Source organism: Balearica regulorum, chromosome 7, assembly GCF_011004875.1.
Source record: "Balearica regulorum gibbericeps isolate bBalReg1 chromosome 7, bBalReg1.pri, whole genome shotgun sequence".
In the NCBI taxonomy this organism is placed as follows: domain Eukaryota; kingdom Metazoa; phylum Chordata; class Aves; order Gruiformes; family Gruidae; genus Balearica; species Balearica regulorum.
The window spans coordinates 20581618-20603824 of NC_046190.1; the positions used below are offsets into that span (position 1 = coordinate 20581618).

Genomic DNA, 22207 nt, shown 5'->3' on the forward strand with positions numbered 1-22207 from the left:
CATCTTGGCTGAATAAAAGCGAGAAATTTTTAGGTGGCCTTTGGTCGTAAAAGCAGTATGGCGGAGTGAGGGAAAATAAACAGCCATAATCATGGAGGGCAAAGCCATGGGATTAAGTACTTGTTCTTCTCTTAGTACCTACTGCCCAAGAGCCTCAAAGATTTTTACAAATGCAGGTGTGGCCGTATTGTCACCCCATTTGAAAGATAGGGAAACTGAGGCATAGGGTAGTGGGGTGACTGTCTGGAATCAAAACCTCCTGATGATTTCTTTAACTGCTTAGCAAGGCTTCCTTTTTTCCAGAAGTGCCTAAGAAGAAAATGAGGAGATAGCCCTGTGACATGACATAGGAGGGTTTTAGTGATACATTTTCTGCTCTAGTCAAGAACTGGTTAATGGAATCAGGTTTTTTTACATTATCCAAACCTGATGTGTGGTTGGGTTGGGTGGTTTTTTTTCTGTCCTTCTCAACATATTGCTGGTTGCTGTAGCAGCTGAGTAATGCAGAAGTTCTGCCTGAAAAAAATGCTTCCTCCTTATATGATACTGTACATATTGTCATGGAAATTGTCCTCATTTCCCCCGAGCACACTTTAAATAACTCGAACAGCAGTGCTAATGAGCAGAAAGATATCTGCAATCCCCACCGTGCAACTTGACATACTTTATCCCACTCCAAATTCCCTTTGCTCATCATTGAGCATTTTAAAGATCTGGTATAATAATTTGCTTTCTCTCTTTGGTCCAGTCATTTTGCTCTTAGCACTTGGTAATGAAAGGTCAGCTTTGGCTGAAACCTTAGTGTTGCAGCCATGCCATTTTTTACTGCCAAATATCTTAAGAAAAGCAAGTGTCTCCGAAAGGGTAAGTAATGATATTTTTGGTGTGTTTAGTGTTGTCTGTTTTGCTTTAAATCACAGTAAAGGATTTATTTTGAATTAACAAGCAGTGGGAATGCATCTATTCATACTGCTGGTCGGTTAACACAGGGGGGGTTTGTTTATGCTGTGTGCGTTTTTGGTTCAAGATACGGTGTATGTTGTTATCTTGCATTTTACATTCAGTAAAGCCGACTAAGCGAGAGAATGTTTAACCCTTTAAACATAGAGGATATGTTTTGCACAGGGATGGAATCCCTAATGTAGAACAAAACAGCAACAGAATGTCTGTGTGTATTTGCTTTTACAGATAAGTTTAGGCAGCTGAGCAGTGCTTTAGTATTTTTGTTTCTGTTGTCCAAAAGGAGCATTTTTTTAAAAAAACTACACTGAAATAATAACTTAAAATAAATAATACCAACTGAAGGAAAACCATGTTTCCTCTTAGCATCTTTCCTATGTAGGGCTACCTGAGTGCATGATTCCCCATAGATTTTCAGTTTGCTGTTGTGAGGTTTGCTTTGAGAATGGCTGTGGGTTTTTTCTAAGAAATGTGATTATTCTACCTCCAGGTAGATAGAAAACTCTTCAAGAGAGCAATTTGCCTCTATCGTTATAAAAATTGACAACATAGTAAACTCCTAATAGAGAAAGACATTGTATTTTTCTTGCTCCATTGCATGTGTCTTGACATTTGTTATCTAGCCAGCAGTCTGGATGTGGGTTTTGCATAAATGCAAACAACAGTGATTTCTTGTAGCTGGGACATGCATCAGTTCCAGGGGATCTGAGGAATCTGACTTGCTTACCTGGCTAAGCATTTATAAAGATACACATTTATTTATTGTATGCACTTCCCTAACTCCTTGTTTGAATATAAATTGTTTCTAAGGCATAGCTAGAAGGTGGAATTGTATAGGTTTTCATCACAGATTAAAAGTTGAAGAAAAGGTTTTGAAGAAATGCAAATTTGCTTTCTTTAACCTTCCTTTGTGTTTCCTACTGGGTTCTTATTTTAAAAGGGGATTGCACAACAAGAACTAGCAGTTGGGATGTAAGAATTGAATTAAGCTTACCTCTGGCTGCTGATACCAACTTTTGAATATTTTGTTGAGCAAAATGTGTGAGCATGTACAGAAATTTACACAATCATTCAGGAATTCTTAAGGATGCAAATCATGTCAGCAAAGTTTTTATTAGAAAGAAGGAGAAAAGATTATAATTGAATTCTTAATTTGCTTTTGCTAAGTTCTTTTTTAGAGTTTTGTTGTATAAGTGTACCTCTATTGCCACTTTACAAGGGGGCACAGGGCATATTTTGCTCACTCTTTTTGCTCATCTCTGGGGAGCATTCAGCTGACCAGTGTTGCTTTCCCTTATAGCATGCGCTGCAGTAGGAATGTCTCTCTAGACAGACACTGAGGAAAGGTGCCTGCCTTACCTGTGTCTGCAGCAGACATTGCAGGAAAGGGCTGATGGTACAGCCAGGAAAGGTAAGGCTATTCCAGCAGGTGCACCTGAAAATAAACTTGCCCATCCCTGATGCCTGCAACAAGAGCAGGGTTTGTGCATCCTGCTGAATGCCTGCCTGTTTGCTGTGAGATGTTCCATGTCCCTTTGTGGTAAGAAGCTGTGATTTATTAGATGCACAGCAGTCCCTTTAGGATTGGAGCACTGCTTTAGACTTCCAGCATGACTCAATGTGACCCTCTACAGGTTACAGTTTCAAGCTGGGGAGCAGCTCAATCCTTTGCCTAGTCAGCTGATCCTTGTTGCTGCCTTGCTATGACTTGGCATTCCCACCTCTGGGGGCAGATGCAGATGCTGTGCTGGCGTGGGAGGGGGCTAAGCCTCCAGAAGCAGCAGGCAAGGGTCGGAGCTGTGGCTGTAGGTCTAGACTTGGTGGTGCTGCATCTGTTGGGAGCCGCCACTGGTGCCACAGTGCAGTGGCTGTGATTTGCCTAGCCCTAGAGCTCAGCCTTCATAGAATCATAGGGTAGTTTTGGTTGGAAGGCTGCTATAAGGTCTCCCTGGAGCGTTCTCTTCTCCAGGCTGAACAACCCCAACTCTCTCAGCCTGTCTTCATAGGAGAGGTGCTCCTGCCCTCTGATCATCTTCGTGGCCCTCCTCTAGCTTCGCTCCAACAGGTCCATGTCTTTTTTGTACTGGGGACCCCAGAGCTGGACACAGTACTCCAGGGCAGGGTCTCATGAGAGCGGAGTAAAGGGGGAGAATCCCATCCCTTGACCTGCTGGTTATGCTTCTTTTGACGCAGCCCAGGACACGGTTGGCTTTCTGGGCTGCAAGCGCATGTGACCGGGTCACGTTGAGCTTCTCATCCACCAACACCCCTAAGTTCTTCTCTGCAGGGCTGCTCTCAATCCCTTTATCCCTCAGCCTGTATTTGTGCTTGGGATTGCCCTGAACCATGTGCAGGACCTTGCACTTGGCCTTGTTGAACTTCCTGTGGTTTGTATGGGCCCACCTCTCAAGCCTGTCAAGGTCCCTCTGGATGGCATCCCTTCTCTCCAGCGTGTCGACCACACCACACAGCTTGATGTTGTCAGCAGCTTGCTGAGGGTGCACTTGATCACACTGTACGTGTCCCTGACAAAGATGTTAAACAGTGCCAGTCCCAATACCGACCCCAAGGAATGCCATTTGTCACTGGTCTCCACTTGGACCAGTTGAAAGCTGTTGAATGCAACTCTTTGAGTGAGAACATCCAGACAATTCCTTATCCACTGAGTGGTCCATATGTCAAATGCATGTCTCTTAACTTAGAGACGAGGATGTTGTGTGGAACAATGTAAAATGCTTTGCATAAGTCAGGTAGATGACATTAGTTGCTCTTACCTTATCCACCAATGGTGTAACCCCATCGTAGAAGGCCACCAGATTTGCCAGGCACAATTCGCCCTTAGTGTTGGCTGTTACGAATTTCCTCCTTATTTTCCATGTGCCTTAGCATAGTTTCCCAGAGGATCTGCTCCATGATCTTGTCAGGCACAGAGGTGAGACTGACTGGCCTGTAGTTGCCTGGGTCTTCCTTTTTCCCCTTTTTAAAAATGGGGATTATGTTTCCCCTTTTCCAGTCAGTGGGAACTTCACCTAATTGCCGCGACTTCTCAGATTTGATGGTTGTTTTCTTGCAGCCATGTAAGAAAGTCTTGCATGCATAGGAAGACAGTGACAAACTGGGAGCAGTAACTTAGTGCCCAGCCTGTGCAAGCAAGAGGGGCATATGAAGTGACCATTTTTAAACCAGAGTCAACATGGACATAATCTGGGCCTTTAAGAGATGGCTGAGGGAAGCTCAGCCAGGGGCAATTGGTTGTATTCTTAGTCAGTCGCTACCAACATGAAAATTTTCAGCTAACTGAACACCTCAAATAGTTTTTCCCTAAAAGCATGTTAGTGCACAAAAAAGGGTAGAGGGTGTTGCGTCTCTGAGCCTGCTTCTGCCAAAAATCTATCTGATTTGTGAAATCCATCTAGCTGTCCAGAATACCTCCTGTTCCAGGCACGATCGTAGGGTAGGGATACTGTTTCCTTCTGATACCCATTCTGTTCTCTGCTAACCTTTATCCTCTTGCTTTCAGGACAGTCTGGGAAGGGAAGTGCCAAAGCATTGTTTCTGAATGGGGAGTGCTAAGGTAGCTGGGTGTCTCCATGAGCTGTTTAACATCAGTCAATCACTAACCTTACTTTGAAGAGTTTGGATGCCTGCCGGTTTTTGAGCCACTTTCTGTCCAGTTGCTTGAGGCAATCCCTTCTAGCTCCCTTCCAGAAAGCACTTCATTTGCAGAGGTTTTTACTGTGATCTGAGTAAGGAGATCCTTCCCAGTAAGTAAATGTGGTTGTTCAAAGGCATTAAATGATTACAGAGTGCCCTAGGCATAGCATCAAAAGTGTGGTTGCATAAAAGCTATAGTAGCTACAGGCTCCTATGGGTCTGTCCTTGCGGTTCTCTGAACAGGGAAGGAACAAGCCAGCAAGAGCAGTGAGGTTTGTGTATAATATCTTTCCCACAGGTTCACATGGCCTAGGGACAGATGGCCGTGGACAAGTTCATGGCCAGAAATATTGGTCACATGGGAAAGAAAAGTCCCAAATAAACACTCCTGATTCAGCCTTGAGAGGGAGCTTGCCCAGATTAATATGTGGCCAGCAGAGCTGGGAACTGGGACCCTATTCTCTGTAGTCTTATGCCTGAAATCCCAGGTAATGCAGGGTTTTGCCTCTAGCTTTTTGGCCAATGTTTGTACCAAGCTGAAGCTTCTCCCCAGGTGAGCTTTATTCTTACCATTTTATCTTCTCACTGGTATTCCAGGCCAGGCTACACTGCATGTTGGATCAATTTATTTTTGTGGGGATTGAGAGACCTTCCAGACACCCCTGAAATGTAACAGCTAAGCCAAAGTAATATATTCTCTCTTGCTGTATGTTCTTTGCTTTGTAGACTCTTGTGCCTGTCGAGGTTTCCCACAGGTCTCATTTGCTGATGGATCCTTAGCCTAATCTTATGCTCTGGTAAAACCTACAGCAATGACAGATTCTAGAAAGATACAAATAAGGGCTTCTTTATTTCTCCTATTATGAGATTTAAGCACTGTCAAACTCTGGTCAGTTATATCCCACACATACACCCTAAATAAGGCATCAAGGCAATGAAAAATGTAATCAACCTCTGCATCCTGTTGTTAAAACCCACTGTTCTCTCATATGTCCTCCTACAGTAGAATTTCTGTTTTCTTTTGACCATTCACTAAGCACTGGCTCAACACTACTGAAAACTGGACTATAAAATGTCATACAGTCATAAATGTCTCTCATCTGGCAAGTCACCATTGATTTTTCACCTGCCCCTTGATTTCTAGTGGGAGAAAAAGAAAGTTTTGGCTCCAGCAAAGCCTTTTCCTCTTTAATTAAAAAAAAATTAATAATGAATGTTTTATTGCCAAGCAGTCCTTACTTTGCTGCAGCTGTAGATTTACGGGACTTCAAAGCTGGATGATTAAGTTTTAGTTTGTAGCCAGGCAAGCCAAACAATCTCAACTTCAAAGGAAGGGGGTGTTCTTTAATGTTGTGGGCTCGCTCTTTGTGTTCAGCAAACGGAGCTGCTGGGGAAAATGCCATGTGCAGCAGACAAGTGATGTGGCTGCCACTCCTGGGAGGGAGTCTGTTAGCCAGTGCCTGAGAAAAGCAGCCCACACCCAGCAACCTCAGGGTATCTCATGGCTGCCGATTAGGTCATTTTTGTGTGATGTTGACCTGTGAGGCTTTCAGTGTCTGCTCTTAGTGTGCTCAGAGCTTCTGTCTGTGTGGACCCCCATGGGTGGCCATGCTAAAGGCAGGATTTGGGCCTGAGCTCGGTTGCCTCTCCTGCTCCTTTTTGTGCCTGATTGTTTTCCCCCTCTGATATGCTCACAGGGTGGGTGGCTTTACATGAATTAGGGAATTTGAGAGAGGCTATCTCAGCAAAAGGAAGCATTCAATCCATACGACACTGTGGTTTGAGGGGAATAAGGGCCAGGACTGGACATGAGGATGCTCTGCATCTGACAGTCGCGTTGAAAAGTGGCCATCATGATTTTGCTCTTATGTTAATACTTTGTCCAGTCAACCATAGATCACCAGTTCAATCTAGCAGGGCTAGTGGGGAGGGAACAGGAGCAGGATAGCTCCGTCGTTGGATGGACCTAGGAATTGTGGTCATGTGTGGCTTTACTTCCAACTCTGAAGCCCAGGCAGTATGACCTGGCCCTCTGTGTTTTACTAAACTCCTTATCCACATATCTGGTGGATGCTCCGGTACAGAAAATAGAACAAAAGCCTCATGATGAGGCAGAAAAGGGGGCTGGATAACTGTTACCTCTTGAACCACCGAGAGTGTTATTTTCTAGAATTGTTTCCTCGACTAGAAATCGGTCTTAACCCCTACAAATAAATTCATTCCATAGCTTAGGGATGCAGCAAGGCGCAAACGTGTTGTGGTGCGGTATCTGGGATCAAAGAAAGGCATTTCGGTAGAGGGTGAGCCCACAGGCAGTCTGGATCTTGGCAACACAGTCTGCCACTTTGAGCAGTTGGAGCCTCCAGGAAACAGTGTACTGGACTCCATGGGCATGGAGATATGAAAGGAGCTGGCAGGGCACCACAGAGATGCATCTGTCGTTTGGCAAATGACTTCCAGAGCTATGTGGCTCTGGTGCAAATCTCCCCCATCAGTATTCAAATCTGGGTGGAACTGGGGCTTTATCCAACCAGTATCTAGGCTTTTGTAGGAGCCAGGCCACTTTCATCCACAGGGCTCTGGGATTCGGTAGTCAGAGAGGTCAGCGCTGCCAAGAAGTGTAGTGTGCGAGAGGCAGAGTTGGCCAACACACTGCTGTGCCTCTCAATGAGCCATGCGTGTGCTGCTGAGAGTGGCGACTTCAGCTCACCAGTTAAAGCTCTCCAAATAGAAGAGATGCCAGGCAACCACTGGGGCTGCTGAGCAAAGGAACAGCTTTTTGAGACACAATGCACTCCTAATTTCTAATGTGGCTTACCCATTTTGCACTGCTTTGGTGAGAAAGCAGCCTGCTTTCCATCCTGTGCTGGGGAACAATCTTCATGCTGCTCAGCGTGTTCTCTCTCATTCTTTGCTTTCTACTTTCTAGGGCTGGCACTGCCTTTGCAGTTGCACACGACTGACCTTGCTTTGTGAGAATCAATGACTAATCCAGGGTGCCTGGATGTGGTAGTTCTGTTTTTCATTCCTGGCTCTGCTAGTCGCTAGCCAGTATCATACTAGAAATCATTTAGTGTCTCTATCTCAGTTCTCCACTGGTATGTAGGAATTTCTCACTGTGGAATTTGAAGGGGGGTTTTGTTGGGGGTTTTTGGGTCTTGTTTGGGTTTTTTTTTTTTTTTTTTAAATGCAGGGAAGGCATTTACCCACTGATGCACACTATAACCTTGGAAAGTAATTTTAACCTGTGCCTGTTCCCCTGAAACACTTAATGTTTAGTTCTGTGTGACAAGCATATTCCAGCTATGACGCATCTTTTTTTATTATTATTTATTTATTTTGATTTATTTATTAATAGCTAAAGCATACACTGAAATCACTTCCACTTGCAAATACTTGTCATAAGATTGTTTTGGAGTTACTGTGGTGTGACTATTCCTTATCTGAAAAAGGCAGTCCAGGCTGTGTTGGACACTTTTAATTGGACAGAAAAGTAACATAACCGGACTGGATGAAGGTGATCTTAGGATAAGGTGTCTTTAGGGTAAGGTGTATGGTATGAGGGGCTCTTTTTACTGTCCGATGCCTCCTGAGAATCAGCCTTCACTCGTATTTAGATTCTAACATGGACAGGACTAGAATATCTGTGAACAGGAGCATTTAAGTCTTACAGGTGTATGACTACGCATTTGCATATATGCTTACTCCTTATGATCATTTTCATGCAATGCTTTCATACCTAGGTACCCAGATCACCTAACTTAAACAAGGCAAGAGAATTATGGAATCTCCTCTCTGGAAGGCTGGAGTCTGGGAGGTGCTTGCAGATTTGCTTCAGAGACTATACATTGAGTTCTGAGACATAACTGGCAGAGATCAGAATTTCAAAGCAATAATTTACTGCTGTCTTTTGTTCTTGCTTTCACACTGTGGACCATTTACATAAAAATAATGGTAAAAGGTAACCTTCTGTCTTTAATGCTAGGGCATAAAACTGAACTGCAGTCACGAGCCATGCAAGCTTATAGGTCTGGGGGTTTTTTTTCCCCCCTCATTTTAGATTTATATGCCCTTTTAGGGACTTTCAAACTCACCTGATTGCTCTTAAAAAAAAAAAAAAAATTAAAAAATGGGGAAAGAAGGTGAAGGAGGCACTTGCCATGCTCCCCTGATTCCCTCTGTTACCTGACTGGGGTTCATGACAAATCTTGACGCCATCAGTGATTTCCCCCCTAGCCTTGCAGACCATTAACCCAAATGGTTCTTCCATTTCCAAACCTTGTCCTCCCCAGCTCCCTGTGTACCACAGCTTCACTGCAGATACATAATTCATTATCTGGAAAGCTGCTGTCTTAATGTAATATTAAACAGGCAGCAGCTCAGCAGGTGTCCCCAAGGTAAGGAAGGCAGCATGCTGCTGGCAGCAGCTGCTGGCTTCAGGCTTATCAAGACTTCTTTGTTTTGAAACAGAAGCTGGAAGGCTTTTTAATATACCATGTCACTGGCTGAGCAGATCCTGGTTTCTGACTGTTATCCTGCCTTTGACTGCAAAGACAAAAATCCTTATAACACTGCGATGGCTGCATACAGTTCTGTGCTCTCAAGAAAGAAGCAGGGTGAGGAGAGGGAGGTGGCTCACCAGGCAGCTACATGTACCCTATTTCCTGCTCTGACTTTTCTTAGTGGAACAACTGGGCTAAATGCATCTGTGGAGCAATCCCACTGATGCTAGCATTGCCAGAATGGGCTTTCTGCTTCTATAAGCATAAAAAGACCCAAATATGTTGTCTATAGAGAGCATTCCAAGCAATGAGGCTGATATTCCGCCAGTCTCACCCAAGTACTAGTTCTCAGTGGCCTAAATCTGTGTAATTAGATTTAATTTGTATAGTTAATGTCAATCTGGGAAAAGCAGCTAAACTGGCAGCTCTGACACTTCTGTTTGAGTAGTATATCACAATGTGCATTGAGCAAGGCTTTTTTGTTTCTTGGGATAAGGACTTCATCATCTATATTTGAACATCATAAAATACGTTGATGGCAGGGTTTTCCCAGAATATGTGGGAAGCGTGACAGAGACCTGTAAACTATCAAAGAGCATAAGATGGTTTGAAGGTGCTTCTGGCAGCATAGCATAGCCCTTAGTTGGTCGCAATGTGCTTTGCTAAGAGACTGTGCATGCTGGCATAGTGGAGAAGAGGCTGCTGATCCAGGTTTTCAAATACACGGGTTTCCTTTCTGCCAGCTAACCATTCTGGAGGAAGGCTAGGAGGACAGACTACTTACACTACAGTGCCATGCAGATCTAGGAAGACCAGCAGAAGTTCAAGGATTTCTGCAGGGAGGAGGTCACTTTACTGGAGTTTACCCCAGTCCACGAGTACTGAGATGTACAGATAGGAGCGTACCAGCTTGGAAGCAGGTTGCTGCTGTCTGGAGGAACTGGACAGTAGCAGATCAGTGGCTGATTGCATTGGTGCTGGTGAACTTTCTGCACTGTGGAAGTGGAAGCTTGCAAGGCAATGCTTGAGGCAGTTCTGTTGTGTGTGATGAAAATCTATAAATGCCCAAACTATAAATGTGCATCTACAAGCAGTCAGCCTGAACTGTGCTGTGGCCTCTCATGATCTGCACCTGAGTTTTATTGTCTGCCTCTACAATGTAAAGGTGACTATCTTAGTTTGTCAGAAGAAACACTACCTATGTGCAGGTCTTTGGCCTATCGTGGAGGAGACATACAAGCATCAAGATGGGATGCAATGGAAGGGTACATCTGTAGTATTTTGGTATGCTATAGTGGCAGTGAATGTTGCAGACAGGACTTCCACTAGGAAATCCATTAAGTCTCAGATGAAAGCATTCTGTGCAACATACCCTTGAATTTCAGTGGGAACAAGTCCACTAGCTGAAGATGTCTCTCAGGATGAGTTGTTATTTACATAACAGGACCTTTTCATTTCTTGTTTAAGTTTTATCTACATCAGCATGTTTTTGAAAAGTGCGGTTACATCTGCTGTTGATTAACCACTTCACTTTTATGGACTTTTTGATAATATTATTAACTGGGAGGAATAGGACCATTGTCAGTGGGTGGAGAGAATGAAAACTGATTTTTCTAAGCACTGTTCTCCTAGTGGTTCACTGATAATTGTCCTAAAGCAGAAAGAATTGAGGCCCTTGCTTTTTGCATCAGCACAACCTTGAGTCTGGTAGTCATCTGCAGTTGTGTTCTGAGCAGCTGCAGTGCTGAGCCTAAGTGACAAGTATGAATTTTCCTTTTTGCCAAAGAGCACTGTTGCTTTTGTGGAGAGTGCTGTGTTACGCAGTCGTGTTTAGAAGATTCATTACTCAGTGCATAGCCAGATACAGGAGGAAACTGCTATAAAACTGCTATTCTGTGTAAACTATAACAAGACTACGGGCTTGGATCAGAATATCTCTGAGCTCTTAAGTTTATATTTAGATCAGTAGTACTTCCACCCACATTTTCTCATCATTAATATTGGCAAGGTTTTTTGCAAATTTGCCAACGTTTTGCCAAAGGCCTACAGTATATATTCTTTTGCATTTCAATCTCTTTTCTGCGTTAATGTGACAAATAGCTTCGTTTTTGTAAAAACAAAGTCTGCAACTGTTGAATCCTTAATGATAGTTCATTTATTTGCTGCTGCCAAAAACTGTGCTTGTAAAGCTTCAGTCACTTTGCTGAAGAAAATAATACTGTTTGTAATTGGTTGGCTTGAATTTCTGCAGAACTCTGTATTCAGTCTACAGAGAATTGGTGTCTTTACAGGCTCAGCTAAAAGCTCTGATGTCTACAGCTGAAGCTGTAGCAGCTGATGGTTTCATTTCCATTCTCCTTAGTTCAGAGTCCAGAGCACTGGCTAAGATGGAAGACATGCAGTCCTTCAAAAATACAGTGAGGATGTCTTTGGTTCCATGGTGGACTAGGTGCAGGGGAAAGGAAAAAATAGGCTTATAAGAGGTGAGGATAAGATAATTGCAGAGAGACTTATGTAGAAGGCATGAGAACCATTTCATTCCTACCAGTGAGCAGACCTGGAAAATGTGAGCACAACAGTTCCAGAAGAATGCAGAAGTTAGGTATTATCTCTCCAGTATGAAATTATTAAAGAAAAATAGATCAGACTTTGCCATTCTGATATTGTGGTAAGTAATTTCTTGTCAGGGTTTAAAATTTCCCTCATCTCATGTCTTCAATGTTAAAGATTGGAAGAAATTTATGAGAATTAGAAAATTGCTTGTGGTTGCATGGTAATGCATAAAAATTATCCAGTCATTTTCATTCAGATATTTCAAAGCAGAAAGTATCATCATCTTTGGTCAGGAAGGAATTTCCTCCCTTATAATAGCATGTAAACATAACCACAGTTGGAATATATAATTTGATACATTCCTCAGAAACATTGAGCACTTGCTGCTTTGGAGAACCACATGGAACTGTGTGGCCTGCTTTGCATAGATATGCCACTATTTTCTGAGTCTTTCATGCATACATTTGTAACTTTTTTTTGTACCTTCAAATTCATAGTTGCCTTTATTTAGATTTCTCCTGCAATGTGCCTTGTAGGGGCAGGCACATAGCTTCTGCCAGCAGGCTGGCGTGAATTGCTTCTCTCTGAGGGATTCTGCTGACCTGAGAAAAGTTAATTTCCTTTCCATCCAAACCAGAGGACAGTGAAATGACCAGGACCTCTGCATAGCCCAAGCAGTTCCATGCTTCATCACTATTAAGGACTAGGTGTATTGTAACTTTCTAGGTTTGAAATACATTGAGGAAAGACTGCAAGGGTTAGCTTTCTGGAGTGGAAGAAAGGAGGGTAAGGGAAAGAAGCCTGCTGTTGGTACAATGTTGTCTATGGAACATGCTGGAGAAAAAGCTGTGAAACCTTTTCTTTCCCCCCCCGCCTTGTCATCCCTGCTTGCCATCACCACCACAGACTTGATTTTTGTTGCAGGATTAGGGTCCTCTTCTGTGAGGGGAAGGAATGGCTTTTTTTTTTTTTTTTTCAACACACCTGTAGAGAGGGACAGATGTTGTCCTTTTGCCATTCTCAGACAGACACTTCATGAGGTGAACAGCTTCCTAAGAGCTGGTGACATGTCAGATTTTGAAGGAAAGGTTTTTGAGCTCTGGATCTCAAGTTTGTGGCAAACAGAAGAAGCTGAACCACAACTATTCCTGGGCTCCCAACACCTTCAGATTCTTTTCCAGCAGGAACTTTCTTTTTCCAGTGAGAAGCTGGTGCCAAGGCGGCAGATACTTGCACTGTTTTGCCTCCCAGGAAACAGGTGTCATCAGAGGTAACGCTATACCCTAAATTTGTCTGCTTTGTCAGCAGATAATGCCATAAGAGGCAGTGCCTGTGCCATTGCACACTGAGAGCTCCATCTAAGAAGCTGCTGCTATCTCTGTTATGATCTAGGTTTTGAAATGAACATTTTCAGTCTTCACAGTAACCGCCCCCCCCCATCAGGAGACATTATTTGAATCAAGAGCCACAAGGGTTTAATTGAGCAAACCATCACTTGTTTGACAGTCTAACCCCTGAGGCATCATTGGACATAATTAGAATATCAGTACTCTAGAATTCACACTCAGGATGAAACACACAAGTAACAGCAGAGGCGAAGTGGTGTCATGCAGCTCCTAGAAATTACTGGTGCAGTAGTTGCTCCTCATGTTAATTATTTGTTGTGTTTTAATCTGGGCATCTGCTAAAACAACCACACAGCCTTTCGCTCACTCCTCCCCCTCTCCAGTGGGAAGGGAGAGAAAATCAAAAAGGGGGAAAAAAAAAATTAGTAAAATTCATGGGCTGAGATGGACGGAAGAGGAAGATAATAATTATAAGAATATACAAAACAAGTGATGCACAGCACAATTTCTTACCACCTGAAGCTGATGCTCAACTAGTTCCTGAGCTGTGATCCTGCCTCCCGGTCAACGCCCCAGTTATATACAGAGCATGATGTTATATGGTATGGAATGTCTCTTTGGCCAGTCTGGGTCAGCTGTCCCAGCTGTGTCCCCTTCCAGCTTCTTGTGCACTCCAGCCTACCCACTGGTGGGGTGGGGTGAGAAGCAGAAAAGGCCTTAGCTATGTGTAAGCACTGCTCAACAATAACAAAAACATGTCTGTATTAACAACACTGTTTTCAGTACAAATCCAAACCAGAGCCCTATACTAGCTGCTATGAAGATAATTAACTCTATCCTAACCAAAACCAGCACATTATTGTTGATGAAATCCTCTTAGGAATAGTTCTGACTGGCATCCTAGACTAGCTGTGACCATGTTGGAGAGATTTCATCTCTTGCTGCTAGCTAGCAGAAGCTGATACAAAATGCAAAGAAATAATAATACCGCTTGGTTATAGGAATACTATATGGAGTTGAGGGCACATTTCACAGGTTTCTGAAACCTCTCTAGTTAGGGAGGCAGTGTGACTGTTGTTAATGGCTGTTCCTTTTATGGAGCAAAGTAGTTGTGGGCAGAAGCTGGAGGGAATGGTGCCTGAGCTGTGTTGGTACACACAGTTAAACTGTACTTCGTGGCCACACTGAGGAGCACATCCCAGACAGCATAGTAGTCTCCTCTCTGAAATTTCAAATCATTAAAAACAAGGAGGCATTAGAATACTATTACAATAAGTATGTTTTTAACGCCAGAAGTATAACTTAAAACTGACTGAACCTTTTTTACTGAAACCTCTCACAGTTCAGCCTAAGGCAGATAAAGGACATTAAAAAAATTGAGCTTAAGTAGACTTAAACATTACAAAACACTGAACACATGTAATCAGGTTTTATAAGCAGGGGTTCAAGGTGGAGTTTGTGTGTAATGCCTCTTTTCCTTTAAGAGTACTTGAAATTGTTTTCCTCCCTTCCTCTTATCTTGCATCTTTTTTTCCTGTCTGCTGTGGTTCCTGGAGTGTGATGTCACTTATCAGCATATGGCCTACCTGGAATATGGGTTGGTTTATTTTCAAAGTTTTGGTTTATTTGAAGTGATTGGTAGCATTAACCAGTTCTTCATTTTAATTAATAGGTAAGTCTAGAGTAATACAGGTCACACACGTTATCAAGAAAGGCATCTCCAAGCAGGAGAGTCAAGCTAACCTGATACAATTTTTATGTATAAAAGGCCAAAGATTAAACCAAATCTTCAGTTCTTGCATATAGTTTTAGTAATCATACACTGATCCTAACAACTGAAATAGAGCACTAACCTTAGGTTTTTAAGGGTTTTTTGTAGTTTGTGTATCAGTACAGAGAAGCTGTAGTGCCTCTGTTCATGTTAAGTCTTGTCAGAATTTTTGCATAAGAAACCACAGTTCTGAGGTCTAATCTCTTTGTTGCTGCTTTTTTTTAAAGCAGTTTAATGGCGTCTGAAATCACAGAAGACATGGGAGGGGAGAACAGATCACAGGTCCTTTGGATTAGTTTATAGATGGCAGTGGCTTTAGAGTGTTTGCCTGCCTTTGCTTTATTCTCTGGGGTGAGGTCTAAGATCTGGGATCTAAAAATCACTTGGGTAGTGATGAAAATGCTCTGTAAGGACTTTTAGTTGAAAATTTGGTCATCTACTTGTAACTGTCATTAAAACTGGTGGACTGAAGAGCATTTAAGGAAATTAGGCATTTATGTTTGACTGAAAAGTCGATGACATTTTGTTGCATGCTTGTAAATCCTGCCCTAAGAAAATTTGAACCACATCAATTTATGAGCTGAACTTACCCAGTGCAATAAAAGGTATTTAAGGTTTCGCTTTCCTCATTGACACAACCAAATGAAAGTTCAACGTTAGAATCCCCTCAAACTCCTTCCAGACTGTGGAAATAAAACACCCTTCACCTACATGGTGAATGTTTCCTTAGGAAAATCTTGCTATTATGTTGTCCATTGGAACTGAGAAACAATAAATTTATTTTGATTCAAAGCTTGTTTCTTTTGTTTGCATTCCATATCATACTAAATCCCCAAACCTATTTTTTTTTCTTATTTTTGTAAGCTTTTTAAAGTGTGGTATTGAGTTTATTCTCTCAGCTTCCAAATCAGCTTCCAACTTGGATATCCCATATATAGATAGATGGGTGGGTGGGGATAGATAGATACAAATACAAAAATCATGGCAAGCACACATCCCTGTTTACTGCTCAATTTTTCACAGATCATACCCTTGTAGATCCTGTCTGTTTTCCTTATTTTTATCTGCCGCTCCTTGACTACTTTAGATTTTTCTTGCTGTTTTTCCTGTTCTCAAGTATCCTAAATAGAGCATTTCAAGATCAGTTTTGTATTCACAGCAAGTTTTCCATTCTGTGAAAGGGCCATCCAGAAAAAAACAGCAGAAAAGCAGTAGAGTAATTACTCATTGTAGCAAAATTTAAACTGCATGCTGATGGCAGGTTAACCCAAGATTCAGGTATGATAGACAGGGTCTGGCTCTAGCATTCAGGCGCTTGGAAAACCTTGGCTGAGGAGGGGGAGAGTGCTTAGGATAGAGGTTCAACATTAGTCAGAATCAAAGGCAATGATTGAAGAAATAGAATTAGGTTTCGAATGACTATTCCAAGCACTCTTAATGACCTTTTGCTTACTAACATTTCTTTTGTCTCTTTTCATAATCCAAAGATCAGGACTGGGGTTTTGGGGTTTTTTTTCCTGCTGTGCAAAGAAACATTCCCCCTAATAGAGCTGCCCTTAATCTTGACAGAATTCATCTACCTCATTTTTCACCTTTCATTACTGGGGAGATCTTAGACCCCTGAATCGGATGCTCACCTTAAAGACAATCATAAAGAGCAGGTCAGGGAAGATGAATCATTGCAATTGTTCTTTTTAGCTGTGGGTGCTAGTTTTTGTCCATTTGTCAAGGACTTTGTTGCTGCGTGTCTGCAATCAAAGGCTTCTTGTCACTACTTGCTTTAGTACTGAGCGCGAACATGTCAGCTGGGCTTTGCGTTACCCACCAGCCACCCCTTTCGTAATTCAGCCTTGAGCTGCCATTTGCCTCCCCACGCGCTGCAGCAGCATGCACGTGGCCAACTAAATTTCATTCTTACTGAAAATACCACTCTACACTCCACACCAAAGCAATACAAACATGTAAATACACACAAGCATTTGTAATTGCGTAAATTTTCAGTAGAGTTGATATAATGACAATACACAAGCACATCAGTAAGCAGAATGATGCAAGATATGGGTGAAAGGCAAACCAGATGGGGGTGGAAGGAAGGGAAATGGTCTGAACAAAAAAAAAAGAAGCTGCCAACTTCAGCAGAACCTGACAGAATCTTTACTTGCGAATAGAAATGTTCCTCCTTTTACATGCAATGGGGCAGGAACATCTACTAGGAAGTCCAGTCCTGTTCCCCCTGCACTTCTGTTTCCATACAGACAAAGGGGATCTAAGGCTTGGCTTCACAGATGTTGATCTTAAGAAGGTTAAGCTTGTGTGAATGAAGTTCAAGGCAAACAAAAAATTCCAATATTTCCTCATTGGAAACAGATGTATAAAGGGAGAGATGCAACTGAACGTCTGTTACAGGCTCTTTGAGCAGGAATACAGGGCAGGAGAGGTAAATATATCATGGTGGCAGTATTATACTTTGTATTTTCCCATGAAGCCATACCACACTAAGGATGGTCAAAAAAAGGAAGAATTTTCAGTAAATAAGGCTTTGAAGCATGGATTGTGATTCCTGCTGCTGTTACAGCACTCCATCTGACCTTCATCAAGTCACTTAGCCCCAGTCTTTCAGTATTTAATATTTGGTCTTGTGGGGCATGGGGAGAGCTGAAAGGAGGACTGTTATTAAGGATTAGGAGGTGGGACGTTACTCTGAGGTGAACACTCTACAGCTGACATCAGCAGCAGATGGCTTCAAGGCCATATGAAATGCAGTTCCACAAACCACATGAGCAGACAGCATATGAGAGCAATTCTGCCAACTTTAACTAGTCTGGGCCTGGAAGAGAGAGCATTTGTGCCATGCAGCTAGGGGCCTGGAGCTACGCTGTTCCCTCAAGGCAAAGATACTTACCAGTGTACATAAAGCAACTTGACAAAGGTACCTTGAAACAGGGTTGGCAAAGTATTGAAGTCAACCGGGACCTGCAGCCCTTGTGATGGTGAGCAGTAACAAAACAAGTCGCTTAATCTTTCTACTCTATTACCTTTGCTGTATGTACTTGTATGGTTGCCATCACCTTTCCTGGTCTTGAAGTTGTTCAGTTTTTGTACACGTGGGAGGGAGGCAAGTAGCACTGCGAACTTGCTTTATGGATAGGGATGCAATCCACTGTGTCTTGTCCAATGTGCACTGGAAATACATAGCCAAGCAAGTGGTTGAATGCAGGATCCTCTGGTCATAGATTAATGCTGAAGCAGATGGACTATTCATCCCTAAAGCCCTTGCTTCTATTGCATCTATTGAGGTGCTTGCATTCTGTTTGCGTTTGCAGACAGTTTTATTTTTCCTCTGGCCTGGAGATGAAAGTAGTTTTGAGCAGTAGGACTGGAATGTCTGCCTGTGGCAATCCTGAGCTAGGAAGAGTTGGTCTCTGAGGGCCAGTCTTGTTTGTATGGGAGCTTGATTAAAAAGGAGTGAGAAGTTCTGTTCAAAGGAATGTGAAGCCCTTGTCTGTGTTTAAAGTCGTTAGCAGAGCGTTCCTCCCTGTTGTGGTGCTGGGTGGCCAGAGTCCTGTTTGATTCACGCAGTAGAAGTAGTGCTTTTGTGCTTCAGGCTTAGAGTCTAACAGCAACCGTAGTAAGTGCTGGAGCTCCGTTAGCGGCAGAGAAGAGGTTTGAATGCAGCATCCGAATGCAAACTTCGTATTACTGTGAGAGGCAAAACTAAAATTCCATATCCAAGTGTTTCTAGGCAGGAAGGTTTAAAATTGTTTTCCTAAAACAATTCCTAAAGTCTAGGGTGTTTGAATTGATTCAGCAATTGTGTTGCCAGCTCAAATCCTGTTTTGGGTCTGAGCCCAGAAACGAAAGCATCTGTGAATTTCGGATAAAATTCTGGACTTCTGAAGAAGGTGCATGTGGCATTGTTTCTTTGGGCTTTTTTCAAGAAGATCCAAGTATTTGAATTTAGCTGTTTCTCATTCTTGTGACTACTAAGACTCAAAACCTGTTGACTGTTACAACAATGTAGAGAGACATGTCTGAACTCTGTCCTTTTGGGAACTCTAGTTCTGCTTCTTGCCTCAAGGATATAGTGAAAGGAGCCAGCCATGTGTGGAAAGCAACATGATTAAAATGTTATTTAATAAACAAACAGTTTATAGGTGGGCCTGCATGCTCTGCCGTGGCATCTTTATGTCATGCTAACATACGAGGCTTTCACTAAGAAGTGATTCTGTAGTGCATTCTTGTTTCTAAGCTAGCCTCCATGCATGGAGTTGTCTTCATTTGCCTGCACTTATGTGACAAGTCACTACTGACTCTCCCACAGGCAGCTTGTAGGGTCATGACCTTGCTCCTATTTAAAGTTTCAGTGGGGAAAGCCAACCACAGAGGAGCTATATGTAGTTTTTGGCAGAGTCTGAGGTCTAGTGTGTACAGGAATCTTTTTTTTCCATCCTGTTTTTACTTTTTACAGACTCAAATAGAAGTATAAATTTGTGTTTCCCTAAATGCTCTTGTGAAAAAGACCCACAAAGGTTTAGAAAGCAGCTGGCTGGTCCAAAGTAACATCTTAGGGGAAGGGGAGTTGTAGTCAGGTCCCTGTGGTACAGTGATTCATTGGGAAGATGCTGAGATACCGCTTCTGCAGAAGTCCAGTAAGAAGTCCTCTTCATCTTTCTCTGCTTATTGTGCTTGATACGGCAAACTTTGTATGTGTTAGCTCAGCTGTTTTGTCTAAATTTGCAGTCTGTAATTAATTCTAAGATAAGAGTCTGGTCTCTTCTTGTCTTTCATGGCTTTGGTGGGCAAGATCTCAGCTTACATTTAAGAATGGGATCTGTGCTTTACCTTGACCAAGCTCAATTGTTTGCCTGGAGAGTTACCCACACAGCACATGGTTGTTTTGAGACTTTCATTCCTTTGAAGAGTTACCTTGAACTCAGGCCATCTATCTGCCAGATCCTGAACCCCTGTTTCTGATGTGTGCTGAGGGTTGTGAAAAGCCTCTTTCTTGTTATCCTATCTCCTGTAAGATATTTGCTTGTTGAAAGGGCACGGCAATAGGTCTGTCAGGTAAGGTACAAGAATTAGACACAGTGACCTCTGCTTTCACCATGAGGAGGAGTATGTTGGTAAAGAATTAGGTTGTGATAGGAGTTTCACAGATGAATTTCTTGCTCTGACAGTTCTGTATGCAAAGGATGAAGTATGTCCTTCTTGCAGTAGAGTGTGGTGGAGCACTGATCTATTCAGATGCCTGCACCTTAGTCTTGAGCTAGGGACCTGTTCTGCTTCATATATCTTAATGAATATGAGTCATTCAGTAAATTCAAAATGAGAGACTGTCTGAGAGGATGCTATGAGGAAAGAAGCAGAATTTTGATACATGTGGGGAAAAAAACTTTTGTTTCTTAAGCTGTAGGCCTTAGCCTAGGTGGCCATTGTCTCTTTTCTTTACTGAAAGGCTGCCTCAGTTTCCCAGTTCAGTGAATTGCTTCTCAGAGAGCCACAAAATCCTTCCCAACATTTTACCCCTTTTGCTTTGCAAATCAGTGTGTGACCCATGAGTGTGTCTAGGCCAGGAAACAATTAATAGCAAGAAAAAGTACTTCCTTGGCTTTCAGGCAGCTCCCAGCTTGCTCTTTTCCCCAGATTAGAGAGGATTTAGGAGGTGCACATTCTATGTACACTAAATCAGTTCTGCAGAAACCCCCGCATACCATCATCCTGCTCTTATCTCTGAATCTCGTGGACAGGCAATCTCAGCTGCTCATTGCGGGCTGGCAGCTTTAGCTTGCCAGTAGATACTGAAAGCCATATAAGTGTGGAAATGACAGTAACACAACAGCTAAGATGGTATCTCTGTAGCAAAGCCAAAGGCAGTTCCCATGGTGATGGAGAAGCTCCAGGCTGCTAGTGATGCAGCTGCTGTATCGGACAGGATCAGTAGCCTTTTTATACAGAGGCTGCTCCAATAAAGCTTTTATGTGTTTATGTGCCCCTCATTAGGTTTTATCCAGCTCTGGAACGTAAAATGAGGGGTGAGGGGAAGATTTAAACTGGCTGAAGTGGGTAAAAAGAAAACAGGAAAAGAAGGGTGAAAATGTTGTAAGTCTTGGAGTATCCACAAATGACACATGTATGACAGCTTGAGTGCATTTGATATTCTGGTCAGTACTTTCCTGAGATATTGTAGGCCAACATTAATAGCTCCTAAAGTTCCTATTTCAAGTGGGAGAGTCAGATTCATATCCCCAAGTCTTAACTCCTCTTCAAAACGTTCCTTCTGAATTGGATACAAAATCAGAATGGATCTCTTTTTCTATATTGAGACTAGAAATTCCCTGGGACTTTGGGAAAGTGGATGATCTTGCGACTTCTGCATCTCAAGCACTAAAATGTCTTACAATTCACTTGGTCCCCCTTGGATAGCAGGTGCAACATTTCCAGGTTCCCACACTGGAAATGCACGTTTTGCACTTCTGCTTTGATCTTCTACCAACCTGTGCTTTGTGGATGCTGCAGCACATAAGTAGTAATTGTGCGTAAAACTGCTCAATTAAAATAATCATTTGATCATTTTGACCCAGACTTTTGGTGGTTTTAAACATTGGTTGCTCTCATCTGAACTAGATGCTAAGAGAGATTTGTGTTCTGTCTTTCAGGTGGTGCGGGGGACCGGGAAAAGATGCCTGTCAATCATGAGGCTTTCCTGCTCATGGCTAATTCCCAGAATGAAATGGAGGATTGGGTGAAAGCCATCCGACGGGTTATATGGGCTCCATTTGGTGGAGGTATTGCAAATAGCTCACATGCACATAAATTAAAACATTTGCCTCAAGGTAAAACATATTCTTGTGATACTAGGATATGTGTAACACTGTAAAATCACTGAGATGCCTAGATAAGCTGATAAGCTCTTGATTGTCTGAAGTGTTTTGCAGCAAGGGGATTGGATTGATTTTTTTTTTTTTTTTTTTTTTTTTTGCCAAGGGATGGAGGGGAGGGCAGGGCACATCCAGACTGTATATCTGACTCTCAGTCAGAAATGGATGGTGATAATAAACATATCACTATTGTCAGTATTCATTTTTTTACAGCTAATTATGAACTATTCTGTGGACTTTTCTTATTCTTACGGACATAAAGGAGTGTGTCCATTTATCTCAATTTTCTACCACAAGGGCAGATGCCCATCTTTAACTTCCGTACAGCCAGAGGCAGAAAACTTTTCTACCAGCTAATGTAGGGCCAAGTTGAGAAGAAAAAACTTCCACTGGCTTCAACGGGAGTGTAGCCTGAGGAAGAACAAACAGGGTCAGGCTGAGGGAACACCTGTAAGATAATACAGCTGTTGACAATTCCTGTAGTTAAAATGAACAAAAATTGCAAACTCTCAGTGTTGATATTACACCACAATCTTCAAA

At 42.5% G+C, this 22207-nt stretch overlaps 1 protein-coding gene across 11 annotated transcripts in view; it reads left to right on the forward strand.

Annotated features, from left to right (window-relative positions):
• Positions 1 to 22207, forward strand: part of ARHGAP22 (Rho GTPase activating protein 22) — a 160272-nt gene that overhangs the window by 99486 nt on the left and 38579 nt on the right. For 5 of the 11 annotated variants that reach the window (XM_075758331.1, XM_075758335.1, XM_075758332.1 and 2 more), the window contains exon 4: positions 21446 to 21622. The exons of 1 other annotated variant lie outside the window; for it this stretch is intronic. In XM_075758331.1, coding sequence (XP_075614446.1) covers positions 21446 to 21622 — 177 coding nt within the window. Of the gene's footprint in view, positions 1 to 576; positions 865 to 21445; positions 21623 to 22207 lie in introns of those variants that run through there. 5 more of the 11 variants (XM_075758336.1, XM_075758337.1, XM_075758339.1 and 2 more) reach the window with 3 other exon arrangements.